Below are 18,629 nucleotides of genomic sequence, written 5' to 3'. Positions count from 1 at the left end.
TAGCTGGTCTTGTTTCTTTTTATTATTAAATAAACCCCAGGAAGCAGAGAGGGAGATAAGGACACAGCCCATCCTCCCCCGCCTGGCCCAGAGCCTGAACAACAGAAAAAAAAAAAAAATCACACCAAGAAGTTTTAAAGGAAAAAAAAAAACAAAAAACTTGTACCAAAAAATCCCACAACCAACCAACCAAAAGACCCTAACAACACCAGGCCCTCCCACCCCGACTCCCCCAGTCCAGAATTAGAAATAAAACAACAAAAAAAGAACAAAACAAGGAGAAACTCCCCAGGAAGTTCATGGCAAGCAGCAGCTGCCACCTCCCAGCCCAGCATGGGGCCTGGCCCGGTCCCAGGGCCAACTCAGCCCCTCGCCGTGCTCCTCAGCCATGGTCTGCACACTCCTTGGGAAGTGAGCAGCAGGGCAGGTAGGGTCCACCCATCGGTCCACATGGATGTGCTCCTGTCCACATGGCGTGGGGCCTCCCTGCAGTTGGCAAATCTCGCGCTCAGTAAATGACCTCATAAACTGTAGCTTTCTTGTCCCCTGAGCCAGTGACGATGAACTGGTCATCCGTGGAGACATCACAGCTGAGGACAGAGGAGGTTTCCTTTGACTGGAGAGAGGAGGGCAGGGGATAAGCACAAGAAGTGGCCCCAGAGCAAGATCTCATTCCCACCCCTTGGGACCTGTGGCCTTTAGATTTGCCTGGGGAGACTGCATGGACAATTTTATTTAGAGGGCTCATCGTTACCAAGATACAGCTGGGTTGCACTGGGCAGTCCCAACTCCAGGCAACCTCAGCCATAGGACATGGGAACACCTCCTCCAACCCCACACCTGGAAGATGCTGGCTCCATAGGGCGTCCGCCAGGCGTTCAGCAGGTTGTCCTTCCCCGTGCTCACGAACCACTTCCCTGGGGCAAGAGACAAACTGCGTCAATATCCAAGGACTCGGCTCAGGAGGCTGAGCATGGGGGAGCCAAAAGGACCTGCCTGGGCTGGACGCAGCCCAAGCACAAGCAGGGCTGGTCCCTACCACAGGAGGCAAACTTGAGGGAGAGGACACAGCTCTCGTGGAGGTGCAGCTGGTACTTGTCTGGCTTGGTGACATGCAGGATCTCCACATTGCTGCTCTCCATGCCCACTGCCAGCCACTCTCCTGTTGGGCAGTACCCCAGGGAGAAGATCTAGGGGACAAACAGGGTCAAGCAGTGGCCCAGCAGGTCCCAGCTGGCCCTGCTGTGCTTCAGCCCCTACCTGGGAGCTGAAGTCATGCTGCTGCAGCTGACGCCCCTCCCGCAGGTCCCAGCACCGCACCGTGTTGTCCAGCCCTCCTGTCCACAGCTTGGTGCCATCATTGGAGATGTCAATGCAGCTGGCACCATCCGTGTGTCCTTGAAACTGCCTGGGAAAGAGGGGATGGAGAGGACAAGGGGATGGGTGTCAAGAGATCTCCAAGATCCCTGTTGCCAGGACAGGGACTGCCCCCTGGCCAGAGACCATGGAGGGGTGGGGATGCCCTGGAGGGGACAGAGTGAGCCCTGGCCCAAGCAGCCCTGCCCACACTCACCTGACCAAGGTCTGGTTCTGCAGGTCCCACACCACGATGTTGCCATCACTGCAGCAGGAAAAGCAGACTTTGGCATCGGGGCTGATGGCCAGGGCATAGCAGGCAGGGGCAGAGGAGGTGAGCTCGGCCTTGATGCGGGGCGTGGGGGCTGCCAGGTCCCAGATGGAGAGGGTGCTGGCCTCGCCCCCCACAATCAGGCTGCGGCCATCGGGCAGCAGCTTGCAGGAGCGGATGTAGTTGTCGCGGTTCTGAATTGATTACAGGGAACAGTTGAGGGAAGGAGGAGCTGATCAGTGCATGGAGTTGTGGGAGATAGATCTCCTTATCACAGATGTGAAAGCACCCTCTGTTGCCCTCCATTGTAACAGGGGCACATTCCCCTTCCCAGCCCCCACAAATTGCCTTTCAGTTCTTCCTCCTTACCAAGCAGTCCAGCTGAGCCACGGCCGTCTTGGTGCCCGGCTGCCCCACGTCCCACACCTTCACACAGCCCTTGCCCCCAGTGTAGACATGTCGTGTGGAGTTGCTGATGGTGACAGCGCAGACCACCTCGCCGTGGGTCAGGGTGTGGAGCTGCCGCGCGTGGCGGGGGATGCCGGAGCCGATGAGGGCGTCGGGTGGGAAAGGCACCGGCTGCATCTGCCCATCGGCACTGACATGGAAGGAGTAGGCACTGGAAGGGGACAGTGCAGTGAGAACCCCCAAGAATCCCACACAGATAGCAGACCCAGCATGCCCCACTCAGCAGCATGGTTTGGGGCAGGAGCCATAAGCAGAGAAGCACTGGTGGAGCCCGGCCAGGATGCGGCAGCTCATGGGTGCCCTGAGTGGATGTTCTGGCCCAGGCAGTGCTCTCTCACTTTTGGGTCAAGCCCTGTGAGGCCCTCACACCCCCGCCACAGCACAGCCCCACTCACGGTTTCCCTGACGTCCCCACTTGGATGCCAGCTGCGAGCCCTGGGATGCGCATGTGGGGGTGCGGGTCATAGCCCACCTGGAGGGGACAGCAGTGAGAGGAGCTCATGCCCCACGTTCTCAGGGCCCCAGGGAAAGAGGCTCACGCACCAGGGGGGAGCGCCCGTAGCTGCCAGCTCCCACGGTGGCTGCAGCCCCGTTGAGCTGTGGGGACATGAGGTGGAGGCTGGTGTAGGCTCCGGTCCCGGCCATGTCCCCATTAACGGCAGGGTGGGCCATGCTGAAGGCGGCTGAGTAGGGGCTCTGCACCCCCAGCGGGGTCCTTAGGCCCAGGGCTGTGGGGAGAGGCGGCATGAAGGGACAAGGCTGGTGGGAGCAGCACTCAGAGCCACCCACAGGGCCCCAGTGGGGCCAAGCTCACCCAGGGGATCCACAGGGGCCTTGGCAGCAGAGGGACGGAACTGCTGGGCACTGCTGGAGCCTGGGACCACAGCGTCACCCTGGGAGGTGGGGGTGCTGGACTTCAGGCTAGGTGTCCCTGCCTTCTCCACCTGCCAGGAACAGAGCAGGAGATGTGACAGCTTTGCTCCCACCCTGCTGTGGAGTCTTCTAAGGTCCCCTCAGTTAGCTGGTCCCTGTTCCTCATCCCTGATGGCAGCCCAGCCCCGCCAGTGCTGCAGGAACTGCGGGATGAGACATGAGAGGGGAGAAAACAGAGCAGGAGCACCCCCCCTGCTCTCCCAGCACTGCCCGTGTCCCGTGGAGGGAAGAGGACCTACACCTGCAGCTCTGCCAGCAGAGCGTGGGCAGCAGGGACATGAGCACATCCCCAGCCACCCGAGGCAGCACACGCACCGTGGGTGCATCCTTGCTCTGTGATGGGGACGTGCTGCTCGAGGAGCCCATGGAGGTCGGGCTGAGTGGAACAGTCTCCTTCCTCCCCAGTGGGACCTTCTCCACCGCATTCTCCCGGGATGAGTAGGAGTGGACACTGTGCGGGGAAGAGGGGTCCTGGAGGGGGGGGAATCAGCAGGTAGCAGAGTAGGCAGGAGAACAGGGATGTCCCAGGCCAAGGCAAACTGGTGGCTTGGGCAAGGGCCAGGCTGGCTGTCCAGGTCCCGGGGCTCATCACCGTCACCAGTGAGGGCTGGTGAGCATAATTCAGGGGTCCCAATGCCACCCCCCCTGCTGCCCACCTCCACTTCTAATAGCCTGGTAGCCACCACCTGGGCAGGGGACTCCTACCCCAGCCCCCAAAACACTGACCTCATCCACCACCAAATTGTCTTCGCTTTTGTCTGCGTCGCTGCCCTGAAATACCGAGGACAGTTGGAGCCAAAGGGGCTGGGTCTGCCCTTGCTCCCACTGGGAAGTGCTGGGGGCACAGGCAGCTCCGCTCATTGCCCCGCGAGAGGGGACAGGGAAGCCCCCAGCCCCCAAGCCCTGGACTCACGTAGTCTGTAACAAAGTCCTTCTCCTCCACCTTCCTTTTCTTACTGCTGCTCAGGTACTCAGAGATGGCTCGTGCCCGCTCCCCGTTGGGCAGCGCCAGGGAGCTCTGGGGTGGGAGGACACAGCGTTAGGGGCTGTGAGCCCCTGCCAGACAGGCAGCACCACACAGGGCTGTGGCTGCTGCCCAGGGGCCCCAGTGCAGCCCCCCCATGCTGCCAGCTCGGGACTGAGCTCCTGCCAAAGGAGCGGGGAGGGGGACAGCGTGGTTTGCCCACATCACACAAGGAAGAGTTTCCCAGAGGGAGAGCACCGTCCTCCCTCACCAGCATGGCTGTGCCAGCAGCAGGGCCTTGGCTGGGGAGCATCTGTCCGCAATGGCTACCCCCCCTTGGAGCCTGCGTGCAAGAGGGAAATGGGGCAAGAGATGGAAAAGGTACTTACGGGGCCGGGGTCCCGCTCTGTCACCATGGCAACACCGAGATGCATCAGGAGAAGGAGGGAAGGAGGGACACGCTGTGCCACCACCAGACTCCCCACAGGGCCACTCGGGGTGCTCGTGCCAGGGCCAGGCCAGCACTACAGCACCAGGGTGGTCCCAGCCCCAACAGGAATGACCCCCACCACCAACTGCCCCACTGCCTTCTCAGGAGGTCCTGCTTATGGGGGACATTCCCCATCCAAATCCCTCACGGCCAGCAAGCCCCCACTCCACCACCCCAGTCAGGACAAACCATCCCCATCCCTAACCCTGGCCCCCACCCCATGGAAGGGCCCAAGGGGAAGGATGCAGGGAGTAGAGACAGCAGCAGGGCCCAGCACCACCTGATTCCAGGTTTTCCTGGCAGGCCCCCCAGCTCCTGTCCCCCAGTGCTCACCTCTGGGCTCAGTGTCATGGACTCCTCGGTCATCCTTGGCGAGGAGCTGGGCCTGGGCCCCCAGTGCCCCTGAGAGTGCCAGCAGTCCCGAGGCACTGCCGATGCCTGCAAGACTGGTGGGCTGCATCCCAGAGGGGTGGGGGGTCAGCGGAATGGGGGGAGCGTGGTGAGAGAGGTGCTGGGTCTGGAGCTGGTGCTGGAGAGGAGCAAGATGAGAGAGCAGAGCTGAAGCATTGTGTCAGGATGGCTGCCAGACAGCAGGGAAGAGGCTGTTCTTCCCCACCAGCAGCCCCAGGTCAGGCAGGGGATGAGGAGCTGGGATAGTGGGGCAGGGCATGCTCTGAGGAGGGCTCCCAGCCCAGTTATGGGGGCCCCCCTCCTCCTCCCCAATTCAACCAGGGCTGGGAGAAGGCTCTAGGGGCAGGGGGCTGCAGCTGACCCCTGTGTGCTTGGGGCAGGGGGCTGCAGACCGGGGGCCAGTGGGAGCCTGGGAGGTGCCACTGTCTGCAGGGGCCCAGCACCCCAGGGAGTGGACGGGGGGTTGACGTACCCCGATGGCCGCGTTCAGGTCGGTCATAGTCACCTGCTTCGCTCGCTCCACGGCCTGAACCACCTGCTGCTGGTGCTGTGGGAGAGAAGAGCTCATCAGCACCGGGCGATGCCAAGGCCCGCGGCCAGAGGGACCTTGGCAGGCTTCTTTCTTCAGGGGATGGGGCATAGCCAGGCCCCCCACCTGGCCCAAAGCGCAGGGCCTGGGTCCCCAAGCAGGGGTGCTCACTGTGCCCCACAGGGTCACCCACCTCCTGAGACAGGAACGGGATGAGCTGGGCACAGATCACGTTGAGCCGCTTCGCGATCTCCGTCTGGCAGCAGAAGAGGCAGCGCCTGTCAGGGCAAGGGGCAGAGCTGCCCCGTGCCGCAGGAGACCCCTCCCAGGCAGAGGGAGGCCCCCTCCCCATTGCAACCTACACAGTGGTAGCACTTAGACCCCAAGAGCTGCTGCTCAGCCTCAAGGAGGAGAAAAGCCCCAGAGAGGACCAGGAAAACTGCTTCCTGGTGCCACTTCTGCAAAAACATGAGCTTAGCATCTTCCAGCCCAACCCTGAGAGCCCTGAGATGGCTCCCACCTCCTCTCTGCCAGGGACGCAGAACCCCATGGCCCATGCCACCAAGGGCCACCCCCAAGCAAGCCCACAGCCGTGCGGCTTGGGGCCCCAGCAGGCTCTCTTCACCCTCTGCGCAGCCTCCTGCTGGCACCACGATGGCTAACTGTGGCTCTTAGGGCTGCAGGAAGCCCTGGAGAGGTGCTCTCTTTACAGCTGCTGTTTTTCTGCAACACTTGAGTGCCACAGGCAATCAAGAGCACCTGGTGCAGGAGCAGAGGGGAGAGAGAGCAGCAGTGTGCCATGCTCCCATCCCACCCCACAGCACAGACATCAAGGCATGCCTGGCCTCACAGCTACATCCCTGAGAACCCACAGGGGCTGTGGGGTAAGGACCCTGCCCCAAGCACCAGAGCACACACACCAGAGCATAGGGGACACCCATGCTGCTCCTCATGGCTCAGCTGGGGATCCCACCCCGGCACTGGAGAGGAGGCAGCAGCTCTCCCAAAACCCAGAGATCCTCTACTCAGGGACAGGCAGAGGATGCAGCGGGCAAGGGGCTCCAGGTCAGGTGCTGCCCCAAGCCCCGAGGATCTCCCTGTCCACCCCAGCGGGGAAGATGAAAGCACTGCAGAGCCAGCACGGGGCTGAGAGGAGGAGATTGAACCTGGACCCTCTTGTCAGCCCCAGATGGAGCCGACCCCTGAACCTCCCTGCTGGGACCTTGGCCACCGCAGTGCCAGTGGGAGGGGCTGCAGCACTGCCCTGCCGGTGGGGGGACAGACCCAGGGACACCCTGTACCACCCTCTGGAACAGCCACCGACCTGGTTCTGCCACAGAGCAGGAACAATCCAGCACCCGCCCTTACTTTCCCTTCCAAGGGAGGAAAAAAAGAGAAAGAAAAGAAAGAAATGCGGGGGGAGCAAGGAGATTTGGCAGCCAGCAGTTCTGGGAAGGATTTAGCTGTCTCCCGGGGCCAGCAGTGATGGATTCTCTTCCCTAATGCACTGATGGGCAGCAGCTCCTTGGGGAGAGCTGCCTCCAATTCACTCGCGCTCGTTAATGTGCAATTTACTGGCACTTTAACGCTCTCAGCATGAAAAATGATCATGCTGTTTGCAGCCCCCCCAGCCACGAGCACCGTCACCTCCCCTCTGGCTTGCGGTGAGCAAGTCCAAGGCCAGGCAGATTTGAGGAGGTGGTTTTATAAAAAGCTACAGGCCCTTTCCATGCCAAAAACAAAACAACAATAAAAAAATAATGTCTCCTGTCCTAAGCCTCCCCTGCTGAGCCTGCGGCTGCCTGGAAAGCTGCACCACCACAGCCAGCCCTGAGCCCCCAGCCCCATTTCCTTCCAGACACACCCAGGGCAAAACCACCCTGTGCCTCACTCAGCCCTTGCTGGTGCTGGCCCTGCCAACACTGACACTGGCACGGCGGGAGCCTCTGGGGGATGCTGGGCTGGGCACAGCAGGGACCAAGGCAGCGCCATGGCACAGCATGGCCCTCACCAGCAGCCACGGGGAGAGTGCTTCCTCGGGGTCCTGGGGCAGCCTAAGCCCACAAGCAGCACCAGATTTGGGGGAAGGGGAGGAGAGACATGACCCGATTCCCCCGCGGCAGTGATAACCCGCAGCTCCCATTTTTCATACAATGGCCGCTGGCTCAGAGCAGCCTCGCGGGCCCTTGTTAAAAGTGCAGACAGCTCGCTGGCGGGCGGCCAGCGGCACCTGGGACCAGCAGAAAACATGAGCCTGAGAGGGCTGGGGAGAACCAGCAGCCAGACAAGAGGAGCCGGCAAACCTCAGGGAGGGGGCACCAGGCCAGGGAGGGACCCTCAGCATCACCCCTCACAAGGGCAGCTTCACATGGTGGGGATGGCAGCACAGGGCCCAGCATAGAAACATCTGCCCAGTGGGAACAAAGCTAGGGAGGGGCTGTCAGGCTGTCCTGGGCTGGGGGCTGGGACCCCCACACCAGCAGCCTGAGCTGGCTCCCACGCAACAGTTGGTGGCGGCAGGCGCGGGAGGGACGGCGGCCACGGCTGCAGCACACCGCGCCAGGCTCCTCCGCAGCCTCTTTAAAAATAGATGAGGAGAAACCTTCTGTCTCAGAGCAGCTGGTGACCCCGTGCGCAGCGCCGCAGGAGGGAGGAGGAAGCAGCGAGGGGAGATGTGCAGCCCCAAGCTCTCAGGGAACCAAACCCATCCCCCCCCCTCCCCACCTCAGGATGCTCCTCTGCCCTGGATCCGGGTGAGCTACCCCCAGGGCCAGCTGGCACCAGACAGAGGCAGTGAACCAGAGTTTGTCACCCTGCCATGAGGCTGCAGCCCTCATGCCCCACAGGAGCAGGTCTCTTCAATTAGGGTCCACAAGCAGCCATGCAGCACAAGTCCTGCACCCCTGCTCTCTCCCCACTGCAGAAAGTGTGTTGTGAGGCAGCTGGGAACAAACACCCAGAGCCCAGTGACCCCACATCAGCACATGCTGGAACACACACGCATGTGTGGAGAGCAGAGACAGGCCCAAGGCCGTGATACAGCAGAGAAGGGAGCACATCCAAGCACAGCCCTCCCTGAGCTACAACAGGGAGCAACTTCCCATGCTTTCCATGGAAAGAGACAACCCCCAAAGGGCCCAGATGGTGAGGCAGGGACAGGGGGCATCCCACTCAGACTCACCTGTTTGTGCATCTCGATGTTCAGGCCATAGGACATCTCGTAGTACTGCAAGGGAGAGAAGGCAGCATCAGCACAGCTGGGGAGCCCAGGGGACTCTCAACCACAAAGTCCTCTCTGGTGCTGCTGTGTCGGGTCAGCCTGGCCACAAATGCCCACACTGCAGCCAGGACAGAAGGAGAAAACAGTCCCCAGCTCCTCTTCTGGGAGCAGAGGTCTCTCCAGCACACGGCTGCAGAATAGACATGGTCCTCCTGGGGAAGGAGACAACCCTCATGGGAGCTGTTTGGCCACCGCGTGTGGCGGCAGCAAGCCCTGCTCAAACACCACAGCTAATTTGAGGGGAAAAACAAGACAGTAACAGCCACGTGAACCAGATCACAGGGCCTGGCCACACAACCCAAATGTGAGGGGAAGCCAAAGCATCCCAGGGCTGCATGTCCTTTGATGGTTCAGAGGAGACACCCCCCACCACCACCCTCTCCTTTCAGGTGGAGCTCACTAACCATGACATAATGACGCTGGAGTTCTGTTTTTTCTGTTGCCAGCTTTTCACATTCTAACTTCAAGCTGTAAAAATAAAAAGAAGAAAGAGAGAGGGAGAGAGGAAGAGGGAAAGACCCCCTGCTCCCCCCTGGACAAGATCTCCCAGGCTGGACAGAGCACGAGCCCTCCCGAACACCATGTGCTTCAGCCTCCTACTCTCAGATTCAATCCCATCTCCCAGCACAAGCCAAGAAAACCACCTGAAAGAGGGTGGGAAGGGGCTGATAAAGAAGAGATGGACAGCAAAGGGATCCAGGCATCAGGGAGCAATCTGCACCAAGTTTTAACCCCCTCCCCAGCATCTGCTTCCCAAATGGAGCGAGCTGCAAAGCCGAGCTGCATTTCAAACCTTGCTCTGCCCAGCTCCATGCAGGGAAGGGGAGGTGATCCTGGCCAGCAGTGCAGGGATCAGAGGGACTCCACGTCTGCTAAGTGATGGCTTCAGCTCAGCCCAGAAGCTGGGCCCTGGAAGCCAGCACCCTCACCCCAAGGCTTTTGGCAGGAGGAGTTTCCCCCTCAAACAGTGTCATTTCCAGCTACCAAGGTGGTGCTTGGCACAGCCATCCTCCAGATGGACCAGCGCCCATGGCAGCACGGGACGCTGCTTCCTGCCAGCTCATGCCAAGGGGGAGCCCAGCTCTCACCAGTGCCAGTTAAGTGCCCAGCACTTGGCTGGCACATGAGTTCAGGCAGCTCCTCACCTGTGGTATTGGTTCTGCAGGAACTGGAACTCCTCCTTGATGCGGTCCAAGGTCTCCGGGTAGGTCAGCTTGAGGGACTGAGGGGTGCTGTGGATGGCACTGGCAGTGACAGTGGCTCCTGAGGCAGCGGAAGGTGCCTGGAGATGGGCCTAGACAGAGGAGAGACCTCCAGGGTCACTGCTGCTGGCCCAGAGAGGCCCTTCCAGGGGTTTCCTGCACCTGGGAAGAGGCTACAGCACATCTGGGAGAGCGGCACATAGAGGGGGAGGCAGAAAGAGTTATGGCAGAGAAAACTAGGCACCAAGGGCAACTGTTCTCCACTTTTTCAGCATTGGTTCAGCTATGGAGCCAGGACTGGAGGACAGAGCATGCAGAGCATGCAACCCCCCAGCCCTGCTGACCAGCCCTGGCAGCAGGGGTACAGGGGTTCGTGTTCATCTGCCTCCTGCCCACTTGTCCCTGGCCCAGTGGTCACACCCTGACCAAGATGCACCTCCCAGTGTGCTGGAAAACTGAAATCACCACAGCCCTGGGACCCAGCATCAGTTCGGGAAGAGCCACAACACCCCGAGTGCGTCACATGCCATCAGCACAAGTTCACGGGCCGCTCCGGCACCTCCCGCCGTCAGAGAGCTTGGTTTGGGGGTGCAGGCCGGAGACCAAGGCCACCCCAGCGCGGCTGCTGCGGCACCGCGTGCTTGCCCGTGAGCCGGAGGGGACGAATTCGAGCTAGGAACTCACCGGGGGCCGGTTCTGAGGAAACATCTTTGGCACCGGACAGGCCCAGGATCCCTCTCACCGCTCCGGGCCCCGCCGCAGGCTCAGGTCGGGAACCTGGGACGCTTCCTGCCTCCGGATCAGGCCCTGGGAGAGAGACGGGGAGTCACGGCCCGACGCTGCCTACTCAGGGGCTCGCCCACGACTCAGGACCCCCGCCTGCCCTGGCCCAGCCGCTCCGCACCCCCTCGGAGACCGGGGGAGTCACAGGGCTCCTCCGTGTGCTGAGAGACCCGCCTGCTGCAGGACCCCCGCCGACTCCCCGCCCCCGGCCCGCGCCCCCAGCGCAGCGCAGACAATGGCCCCGCCGCCCGCAGCAGGTACCGGCCCAGGGAGGAACTGGCCTCGCCGCCGCCCCAGCCCCAGGTGGGGCCGGACCGCGCCCGACGGGGGTCCCGGAGCGGATCTAGCGCGGGGGAGACCGAACGGACCGGCGCGGGACGGGACTCACCGCGCTGCCGGCCCCGGCCCCGGCCGTGAGCCCCTGCCGCGGGCCGGGCCGGGCCGGGCCGGGCCGAGTCCAGCCGAACCGGACTGGGGTCGAGCGGAGTCGAGTGAGTGGGGCCAATTCCAGCCGAGCCGAGCCGAGCGGTGCCGCCCCGGGCCGGCGCCCCCTCCCCGCCCCTCCCGCCGCTCTGCGGAGCGCGATCAATGAACGAGCGCCAGCTCCACGTGGGGCCTGGCCCGTGCGGGCAATCGCCCAGGCCGCCAGCCAATAAGAGCGCCGCGGGAGCGGCCCGCCCCCACGTGGGGCGCGCAGAACTGCCTCTCCATTGGTCAGCCCGGCGGGCCGCCGCGGAAAGTGTCAATCTGGGGAGGCAGAGCAGCCAATGAGGCGGCGCGGGCGGGGAGCGGCGGTTTAACCCGTGCGGTGCCGTGTAGGACGGGGAACCGGGGGGAACGGGGAGGAGGCCTCGGCGGGAGCTGCTCCAGGCCTCCCCCCTCCGCCGTCGGACCCCCGGAACGCGGCCCCTTCCCAGCGACGCGGCGGGGACCCCCCGCTCTGCCCGTAGAGCGGAGCCGTGAGGCTCACACCGGCCGAAGGCCCCGCGCCGCCACCGCCCCCCCAGCCCAGCAGTGCTCGTACTTGGGCTTTTTTTCCAATAAACACTAAATACATTAAGTCCTTACCCCCCTCGTCGTCGCCGATTCCCCAACTTTGCTTTCTCTTTTTTATTCTTTCTTTTTTCTTTTCTTTTTGTAATACAGAAAAGAAACCCGGAAACCTCCCCCGGGGCTGCAGGTTTGGCTCACCGAGAATTCCCTGCGTCATGTGATGGCGGGAGCGGCAGCATCCCTCTCCCCGACAGCCCCGGTGCTGGCCTAGAAAGAGGTCCTGGGCTCGGCCCTGTCTCAGGGTCCCAGTAGCCCCTTCCCGCTGCCCTTAGAGACCTCCCCCCACCAGCAGAGGAGTCTGGCATCTGCTGGGCCCAGATGTGGGGTCTGCCAACACCCCCCCAACTCCTTGCCTGCACCCGCCCCTCGAGGCAGCTTTCTCCAGCTCCTGCAGCCCCTCGGGATGCTACTCTGGGGCTCCCACTACCCTTGGGAAAACTCCAGCGTGGGTGGATGCTGGAGCTGAGGAAAGGGACCCCCATGTTGCCAGCCCATGTGCACCATGTGCACCAGCCCCTCACCCAGTCCTGCCCACCATCCTCCCTAGAGTCCCCCATGTTTCCAGCCATCTTCTGGAGTCCATACAATCCACTGGTATTTTCTCATGGGTTTTTCTGGTGTTTTTCTCCTTTTAGTAAGATCGTTTGTTGTTCGACATTTTCTGCTGCCTGCAGGTCAATCCGGGCTTACACAGAGCAGGAAATAAAACATTTGAAGAGCAGCAGCTGTGAGGGGTCAGCTTCTCCTCCTGTTTAACCTTAATCCAGGAACAGGCCCAGCCCCTTTCCTGCCCACCACAGCCCTGTCCTCTTGGTCCCATCAACACTGGAAAAGGGAGGACACCAGCCCATGGGACGGGCCCATCCTCACCCCGGAGTGCACAGACACAGGTTTTCCAGGATTATTAAAGTGACTTCTCTGAGCAGAAAGCAAGCCAAACCCAGACACTTCCCCAGCCCCTTTTCCTTTGCTCAGGTAGTGTTTGTCCAGAGAGACATCAGCTCTGGACATCCTGCAGAATTAAAATTTTCTGTCAAATGCACCCCTTAAATTACCCGAGTGTGGCACCTCCACAGCCTGCAGCCAAGGGCAACAGCATCTAAGTACTCATGTCTGCAGATGGCCCAGAGAGGGGACAGCCCGGGGCTCTGCATTTGCAACAAGAGGGGAAAAAATCCAACAGAAAGCATATTATCCCAAAATGTATACACTGAGCCATAGCCACACACACAAACACACACACGGGCAAGTCAGGAACCCAAAAGGGTGATGGGGAGGAAAAGCAATGGAGGAAATGTCCAAATTTAATCTGACTTTCACGTTTGGTTTATTTTGCAGCCAATTTGCATTTCTGGGATACTCTGTGATCCAAGACCCCCTCTGGCTGAGACAGGGCTGTGGATGTGGGTTTGAACTTGTCTTTGCTGTGGGTCCCCATCACCATTGGCCTCTCAGATCAGTTCCCAAGGCACCATGGGCAGCACTGGTGGGGAAGCACGGCTGGGGAAGGAGAGCCTGTCCTCAGGGATGGCAGCTTGCCTCCAGGTCCCGGTAGAAAAGAACAATAATAATAACCTCAACAAAACCACTGAAACAGAACATGACTGCACCAAGGCCACCCTGCACGTGCCTGCAGAGCTCAGGGGTCCCAGAGCAATGGGCTGTGCTGTCCCCTCAAGCTGTGAGCAGCATCTTCCAGCCATGAACTAGGTCGTGTTGGCTTCACAGAGCCAGGGACCACCCCCAGTCTCCCCATGGGAATCCCAGCCCATCACCCTTTCTGTCCTCTGGCAGTCCCAGCATTTTCTGAGAGCAACTTCAGACTTAAATGGAAAATCTCCCACTACCCAGCTCAGCCAAGGGGAGCTAGAAAGAGAGACACCCCCTCTCTGGAGCTAGAAAGGGCTGGGGATGCACCTGCCCTCGCTGCACCCGCTCTTGGCCCCTTGAGACCTGTAGGGTTTGTGCTCTGTGGAGATGGGGGGCTGGGGAAGGAGAGCAGCAGCAGAGTGCTCTTCCAGCTCTTATTATATTTTAAAATGTAACAACAGTGCAATGTCTATTTTTGTGGAGGGAACAGATCATTTCTGGAAGAGGGCCACAGATCTCAATGGGAGGAGAAATAATTTGGCCAAGGTCATGTTAAGGCAGCAAGAATATAAAAAGGAAAATATCAATATAACAACCAAAAAAAAAAAAAAAAAAAAAAAAAAAAAAAAAAAAAAAGCAGTACTGACACACCATCTCTCCCCAAGCACCCTTCCCAGCCTGGGAATGCCACCCCCTCTGCCCTGCAGGTCCATGCTCTGCTGCTTCTCCACATCACCCTGTGGGGCTGAGGAGGCTGTAATAGGAACAAGGGGCTGCCTGGGTGAGAGGCAGAGGGGGCAGGGGGAGACATAGGCTGAGGGTTGGTTCCATGGATGCAGAGCAGGGTCTGCAGGGAGGCACTGGCTCCAAGAGGCAGCCAATGCCTTGCCAGGGACCACTCAGCTTGGCAGTGATGGGAGGAAAGGGAGAAACTGCTGCAGTAGAGGGGGTGCCCAGTGCTGCCTGGGCCTGCAGCCATGGAGGGGCCCAGGGCTGCCAGGTCCAGGAGAGGACCATCCTCCCCCCATGACATGCAATGCATAAGGGTCTGGCTGCCTTGGGCAGCTGGCCAAGTGGGGTAGAGGGCCAGAGATGTGAGGCAGAGCGCTGGAAGGACAGGCAGGGGTAAGAAGATGCTGAGGCAGGGGCTGAGCCTTTGGAGTGGGCCATTCCTGCCCAGCAGCCAGCTCTCACACAGCAGCTCTGAGGGCCAGAGACAGGCTGGCAGCAGGATGATCCCTGGCAGGGCAGAGAGGGACGTACAACCCCTGGCACCTGCAGGCCCCCTGCTCCTGGTGGCCTCACAGGGCAGCTCCATTTTGGTGGGAATGTCGCAGTAAGAAGCAGGAGATGAAAGGACCCCAGCAATGCCCACCCCATCCACTGTCAGGCAGATCAGGCCTTCCCCTGAGCAAGAGCCAGGGCAGTGGGGAAAGGGCAGCAATCCCATGGCAGCCCCACGCTTCTGGAGAGCACATTCCTGGCAGCACTGTGGCTCCGTGTGGCTCCTGGCAAGCGGCAGAAAACAAACTGCTGCTCATACCCACTGGCTGCTTCTCCAGGCTTGGCTGCCAGCTCCTCCATGCCAGAGCAGGGCTGGCTTTAGCAGTGGGGGCGGCTCCTGGCAGTGCCCACTGCACTGGAGCCAGCTCCAGCCCCTCTGCCAAAGCCAAGAGCAGGGGGACCCCACAAGCTCCAGCAGGACAAGGACACCAGCCTGGTACAGGTTCTTGCCTGGCTGCTCTGATGGGAAAATGGTATCATTTAACAAATTCTCCCATGAGAGGGCTTGCCCCCCCTCGTTTCCTCCTCCTTTTGCTATTTAATTTATTTAGGTCCCACTTTCCTCTTTTCAGTGCGATCACAGGCACGGCGCACGTTTCACAGGAATCGTCGACTAAAGGGGTGTGGAGGGAATCGGCAGCGATATGATCAGAGGAGAAGGAAGAGGAGGAGAAGGAACAGAGAAGCTGGAGTGAGCACCTGGGCTCCGCGCAAGGACACCGGTGGAAGCGGGCGGCCCTGCGGTGGTGCCGGGGGCTCCTCTGGCGGTGCCCCCGGGGGCCGGCAGCCCCGGGCTTCCCCAGCCCCGAGGCAGCTCCACGGGCACCGGCGGCTCCGGGGCCGGGGAAGGGCCGGGGCGGCCCCGCGGCTCCGCCGGGCTCCTGCTGCCCTCTGGTGCTGCCGCTCAGCTCGGGGCCGGCGCACGGGGCCGGGCGGGGTACCCGCTCCCCCGTGGGGACGGGACGGTACCGGCTGGCCGGTGCACTGGGAAGGGCACAGGCCTCACGGGGGCCCGGAAAGGCACCAATCACTCCCTCGCAACCGACGTGGCAGGCAGGGAACTGCGGGCAGCCCCGAGAAGGTGCGACCCGCTCCCTCCCAGCGCGTCCCTGGGCAGGAGCTACCTCTCACCCTTCAGCTGCAGCCTCCTCCTGTGGCCGCTGGCCAGGCAAGGGGATGTTTAGGGGATGAGTAACATCCTTCCTGGCAAGGCCTCTGCCCGCTGCTCCTGGAAGCGTGCTGCGGGCACAGGGAAGCTCAGCTCCTTCGCCTGCCTCTTGCCCCAATCAGCTGAGGGGAGAAGCTAAGAGCAAGAAACCTGGGGATGGGGCAGGGGAAACGACCCCAGATGAAGCCTGTTAAGACCGGCAGGAAGAGTCCCAGGTGCCAGGAAGAGGGAAAGATGCTGTGTGGCAAGGCAGGAGGCACAGGCTGGGAAGGCAGCCCTGAGCCCCCTCCACAGTGGGGCTGGAAGCCAGAGCCTGGCTCAGCCTTGCCATAAGCAGCTTATTTTGGAGAGGATGCCTCTTGGCTTGGTGCTTGGTGCATGGAGCTGCTGACGCTGGGGAACAGGATGGCTGTCCCAGCCATGCCTCGCAGGCAAACGCTGCTTGGCTTTGGCCGCAGCTGAATCTCCCCCAGCACTACCAGTACTGAATCTCTAACGCCTGAGTCACCCACTGCAAAGGGCCTTGGACATCTCAGGCACAAGCTGGCACAATGTCCAGGACCACAGCTCATCCTGAATACAAGAGGAGCTGCCTGGGATCCACCAAGCAGGACACCCAGAACTCTTACCAGCTCTGACTCATGGGGCTTGGTACAACACCAAGCTTCAAGTGGGGAAAGTGAGGCACACAAGTAGGGGGCAGTTAACACCATCCATGAGACTCTGCTCACCCACCCTCCACTCCCAAGACCAGCACCAGCCCCACAGTGAGTCCAACCCCTGCAGTGCTCAGCCCAGGGGACCCAAGGCAGCCTCTTGCCAGGGGTAGGATCTGGCTCAGAGCTGGAACAGCACTGGCTGGACTCCATGGCATTCAGCCATGGCCAGGGCTAGAGAAGCAGGAGGGATTGCAGCCCTTGCAGCAGAATCTGGACCTGCTTTGCCTTGACCAGTGCTCTGCTGGTGGCCACAGGGCCAAGGAGCCAGCAGCTCCCTGCCAGCATTCCCCATCCTTCAAGAGAGGGGCTGGGGAGCACATGCAGGGCAGGGGCTAGCTGCAGCTCACAGCCCCTCGCTGTGTCCAGACATGCTCCCACCAACTGCAGGTTACTCACAGCTTGGCACGCCATGAATTGGGTCCAGTCTCAGCCCCTTCCCACAGAGGGGCACAGCTGCACACGGGCAGGCCCATCCAAAGGGGCAGGAGCAGCCCAGCTCCCCGCCGTGCACCAACCTGCCCTGCCCTTCAGAGCTGCACACTGCAGCATTGTGGCCCAGCTGGTTTTTCCAGAGATGAATCCAAGGGGCGAAATCAGATCTCAAGGGAAGGGAGCAGCACGTTCCTGGCTGCAGAGAGTTGCTGTCGAGGCAACGCCAGGAACTGGGGCAGCTGCTGGGCACTGTGGCCCAGCCAGAGGAAGACGGAGCAGGCAGGCTCTTGATCTGGACTGTGACTTTCTGCCCCCAACTCCAGGAGCTGCTGCTTTACAGACCTTTGTTTGCAAACCCTGTGGCAGAGGCAACCTGCCCTGGCACTTCCTACCAGCTTTGTTTTACACCATCAGCTATTAAGCCACTAGCCCCAGGGCTGGGACAGGAAGAAGGACGCTGCTTGGGGGCCAGGGAAGGTCTTGCAGGAGGAAAGTTCTCAAAGGAAAACAGAAAAGCAGCATGTGGTGAGGGAGTTCCCTCCACACAGGGAAGGTATTTTTGGTCAGGGCTTGTCTAGACTGGAGGAACCCACACTGCGTAAGCACATCAGCACCACGCAGCGAGCCTGGGCCATGCAGGGCACCCGCTGCTCCTGGCCTGGAGAGACCCAGCTGTACTGACGAAGGGTGGGCAAGAAGCTCTGTGGGCAGAGCTGCCCTTAGGCCTGGCATCCCACCCCCAAGGTGCAGGGGTGACTCTGGGTGCTCCTGTGTCCCATCCCCCAGGCCTTGGTACCCTGCAGAGCCCAGGATGTGCCCAGGTGGAGGGAGCTTATAGCAGCCAGGACGCTGAGGGTCCTGCCACATCGGCAGCTCTGCCCACCGCTGGCAAAGTCCAGGCAGGACCCAAGCACTGTGGACAGAACTGGGATGTTCCCATCTCCACCCAGACCCCAGGCTGGGCTGTTGCCGATACTGTGCACGACACAGTGCAGCAGACACAACCCTGTCTGACCCTCAAGCCTGGTCCAGCCTGGCTCTGCCAGTGCCCCCATCACTGCCCTGCAGGGCCTGGGGCCACTGCCTGCCCCTGATGCCTGGCCCCACAGTGGGAGGGACATGGGCAGCCCGTGCCAAGGCTCCCTCACCACCCTGCCTTCCCTCGGCTCTGGCTGCCAGAGCAGCCAAGGGAGTTGCAAGCTCCAAACGTCACTTTTTCCAAGAGCTTCTCCCCGCCTTCCCTTCCCCCTTGCAAAGGCCAACCGCGGCGCTGGGGAGTGCGGGAGGCTCCCAGGGTCAGAGCAAAGGCAGCACCAAGACAGGACCCAACCATGATGGATCCAGAGCCCTGTGTTGGCCCCAGTTCTTCTTGCCTCTGGAAAGGCCAGCAGCCAAAGGACAACCCCTTCCCAGGCAATACTTTGCAGGCAGTGCAGGCACAGAGCATCGGCCCAGCCCCATCTGCCAGGGCTCCCTCCCATGGGAGGATGCTGCTCTCGTTGATCCCAGTAAAGCCCAGCTTTCCTGGCACAAATGCATGAGGGCTCAGCAGCCCTGACAGCCTCCCCTGGCACAGCAAACCTCCGGGCTAGTGAGGGGCTTCAGACAGCCCTCCCTTGGAAGGGGAAACCCTTAAGCCCATCCACTCCAAGGCCAGAAGCATCCATGGAGTAAGAGAACAGGCCTGACACAGACA

General features: G+C 61.1%; 1 protein-coding gene across 9 annotated transcripts; it reads right to left on the bottom strand.

Moving 5' to 3' along the window:
• LOC127394135 (transducin-like enhancer protein 1) lies at positions 1-11,821 on the bottom strand. Of its 9 annotated transcripts, none has more exons than XM_051639921.1 (21): positions 11,756-11,821; positions 10,589-10,711; positions 9,848-9,996; positions 9,107-9,170; positions 8,604-8,648; positions 5,616-5,678; positions 5,366-5,440; positions 4,816-5,011; positions 4,382-4,398; positions 3,942-4,046; positions 3,755-3,799; positions 3,344-3,499; positions 2,910-3,039; positions 2,639-2,823; positions 2,491-2,567; positions 1,997-2,246; positions 1,574-1,821; positions 1,261-1,404; positions 997-1,190; positions 841-917; positions 1-616 (listed from the first exon to the last, which is right to left on the bottom strand). In XM_051639921.1, exons 2-21 carry the CDS (start codon positions 10,610-10,612, stop codon positions 509-511), a joined length of 2,352 nt encoding a protein of 783 aa, XP_051495881.1. In that variant the 5' UTR covers positions 10,613-10,711; positions 11,756-11,821; the 3' UTR covers positions 1-508. The 9 variants fall into 9 exon arrangements, 8 of the variants coding, with proteins under 8 accessions (XP_051495881.1, XP_051495880.1, XP_051495882.1 ...); XM_051639920.1 differs by lacking the exon at positions 11,756-11,821 and adding an exon at positions 11,076-11,255; XM_051639922.1 differs by lacking the exon at positions 11,756-11,821 and adding an exon at positions 11,076-11,255 and having other exon boundaries at positions 5,399-5,440.
• Between the last annotated feature and the right edge of the window lie 6,808 nt (positions 11,822-18,629).

The sequence above is a fragment of the Apus apus genome, chromosome 24 (genome assembly GCF_020740795.1).
Source record: "Apus apus isolate bApuApu2 chromosome 24, bApuApu2.pri.cur, whole genome shotgun sequence".
NCBI lineage: Eukaryota > Metazoa > Chordata > Aves > Apodiformes > Apodidae > Apus > Apus apus.
Note: the sequence above shows the minus strand (reverse complement) of the source record. Positions and strands in the feature narration are given on the sequence as shown.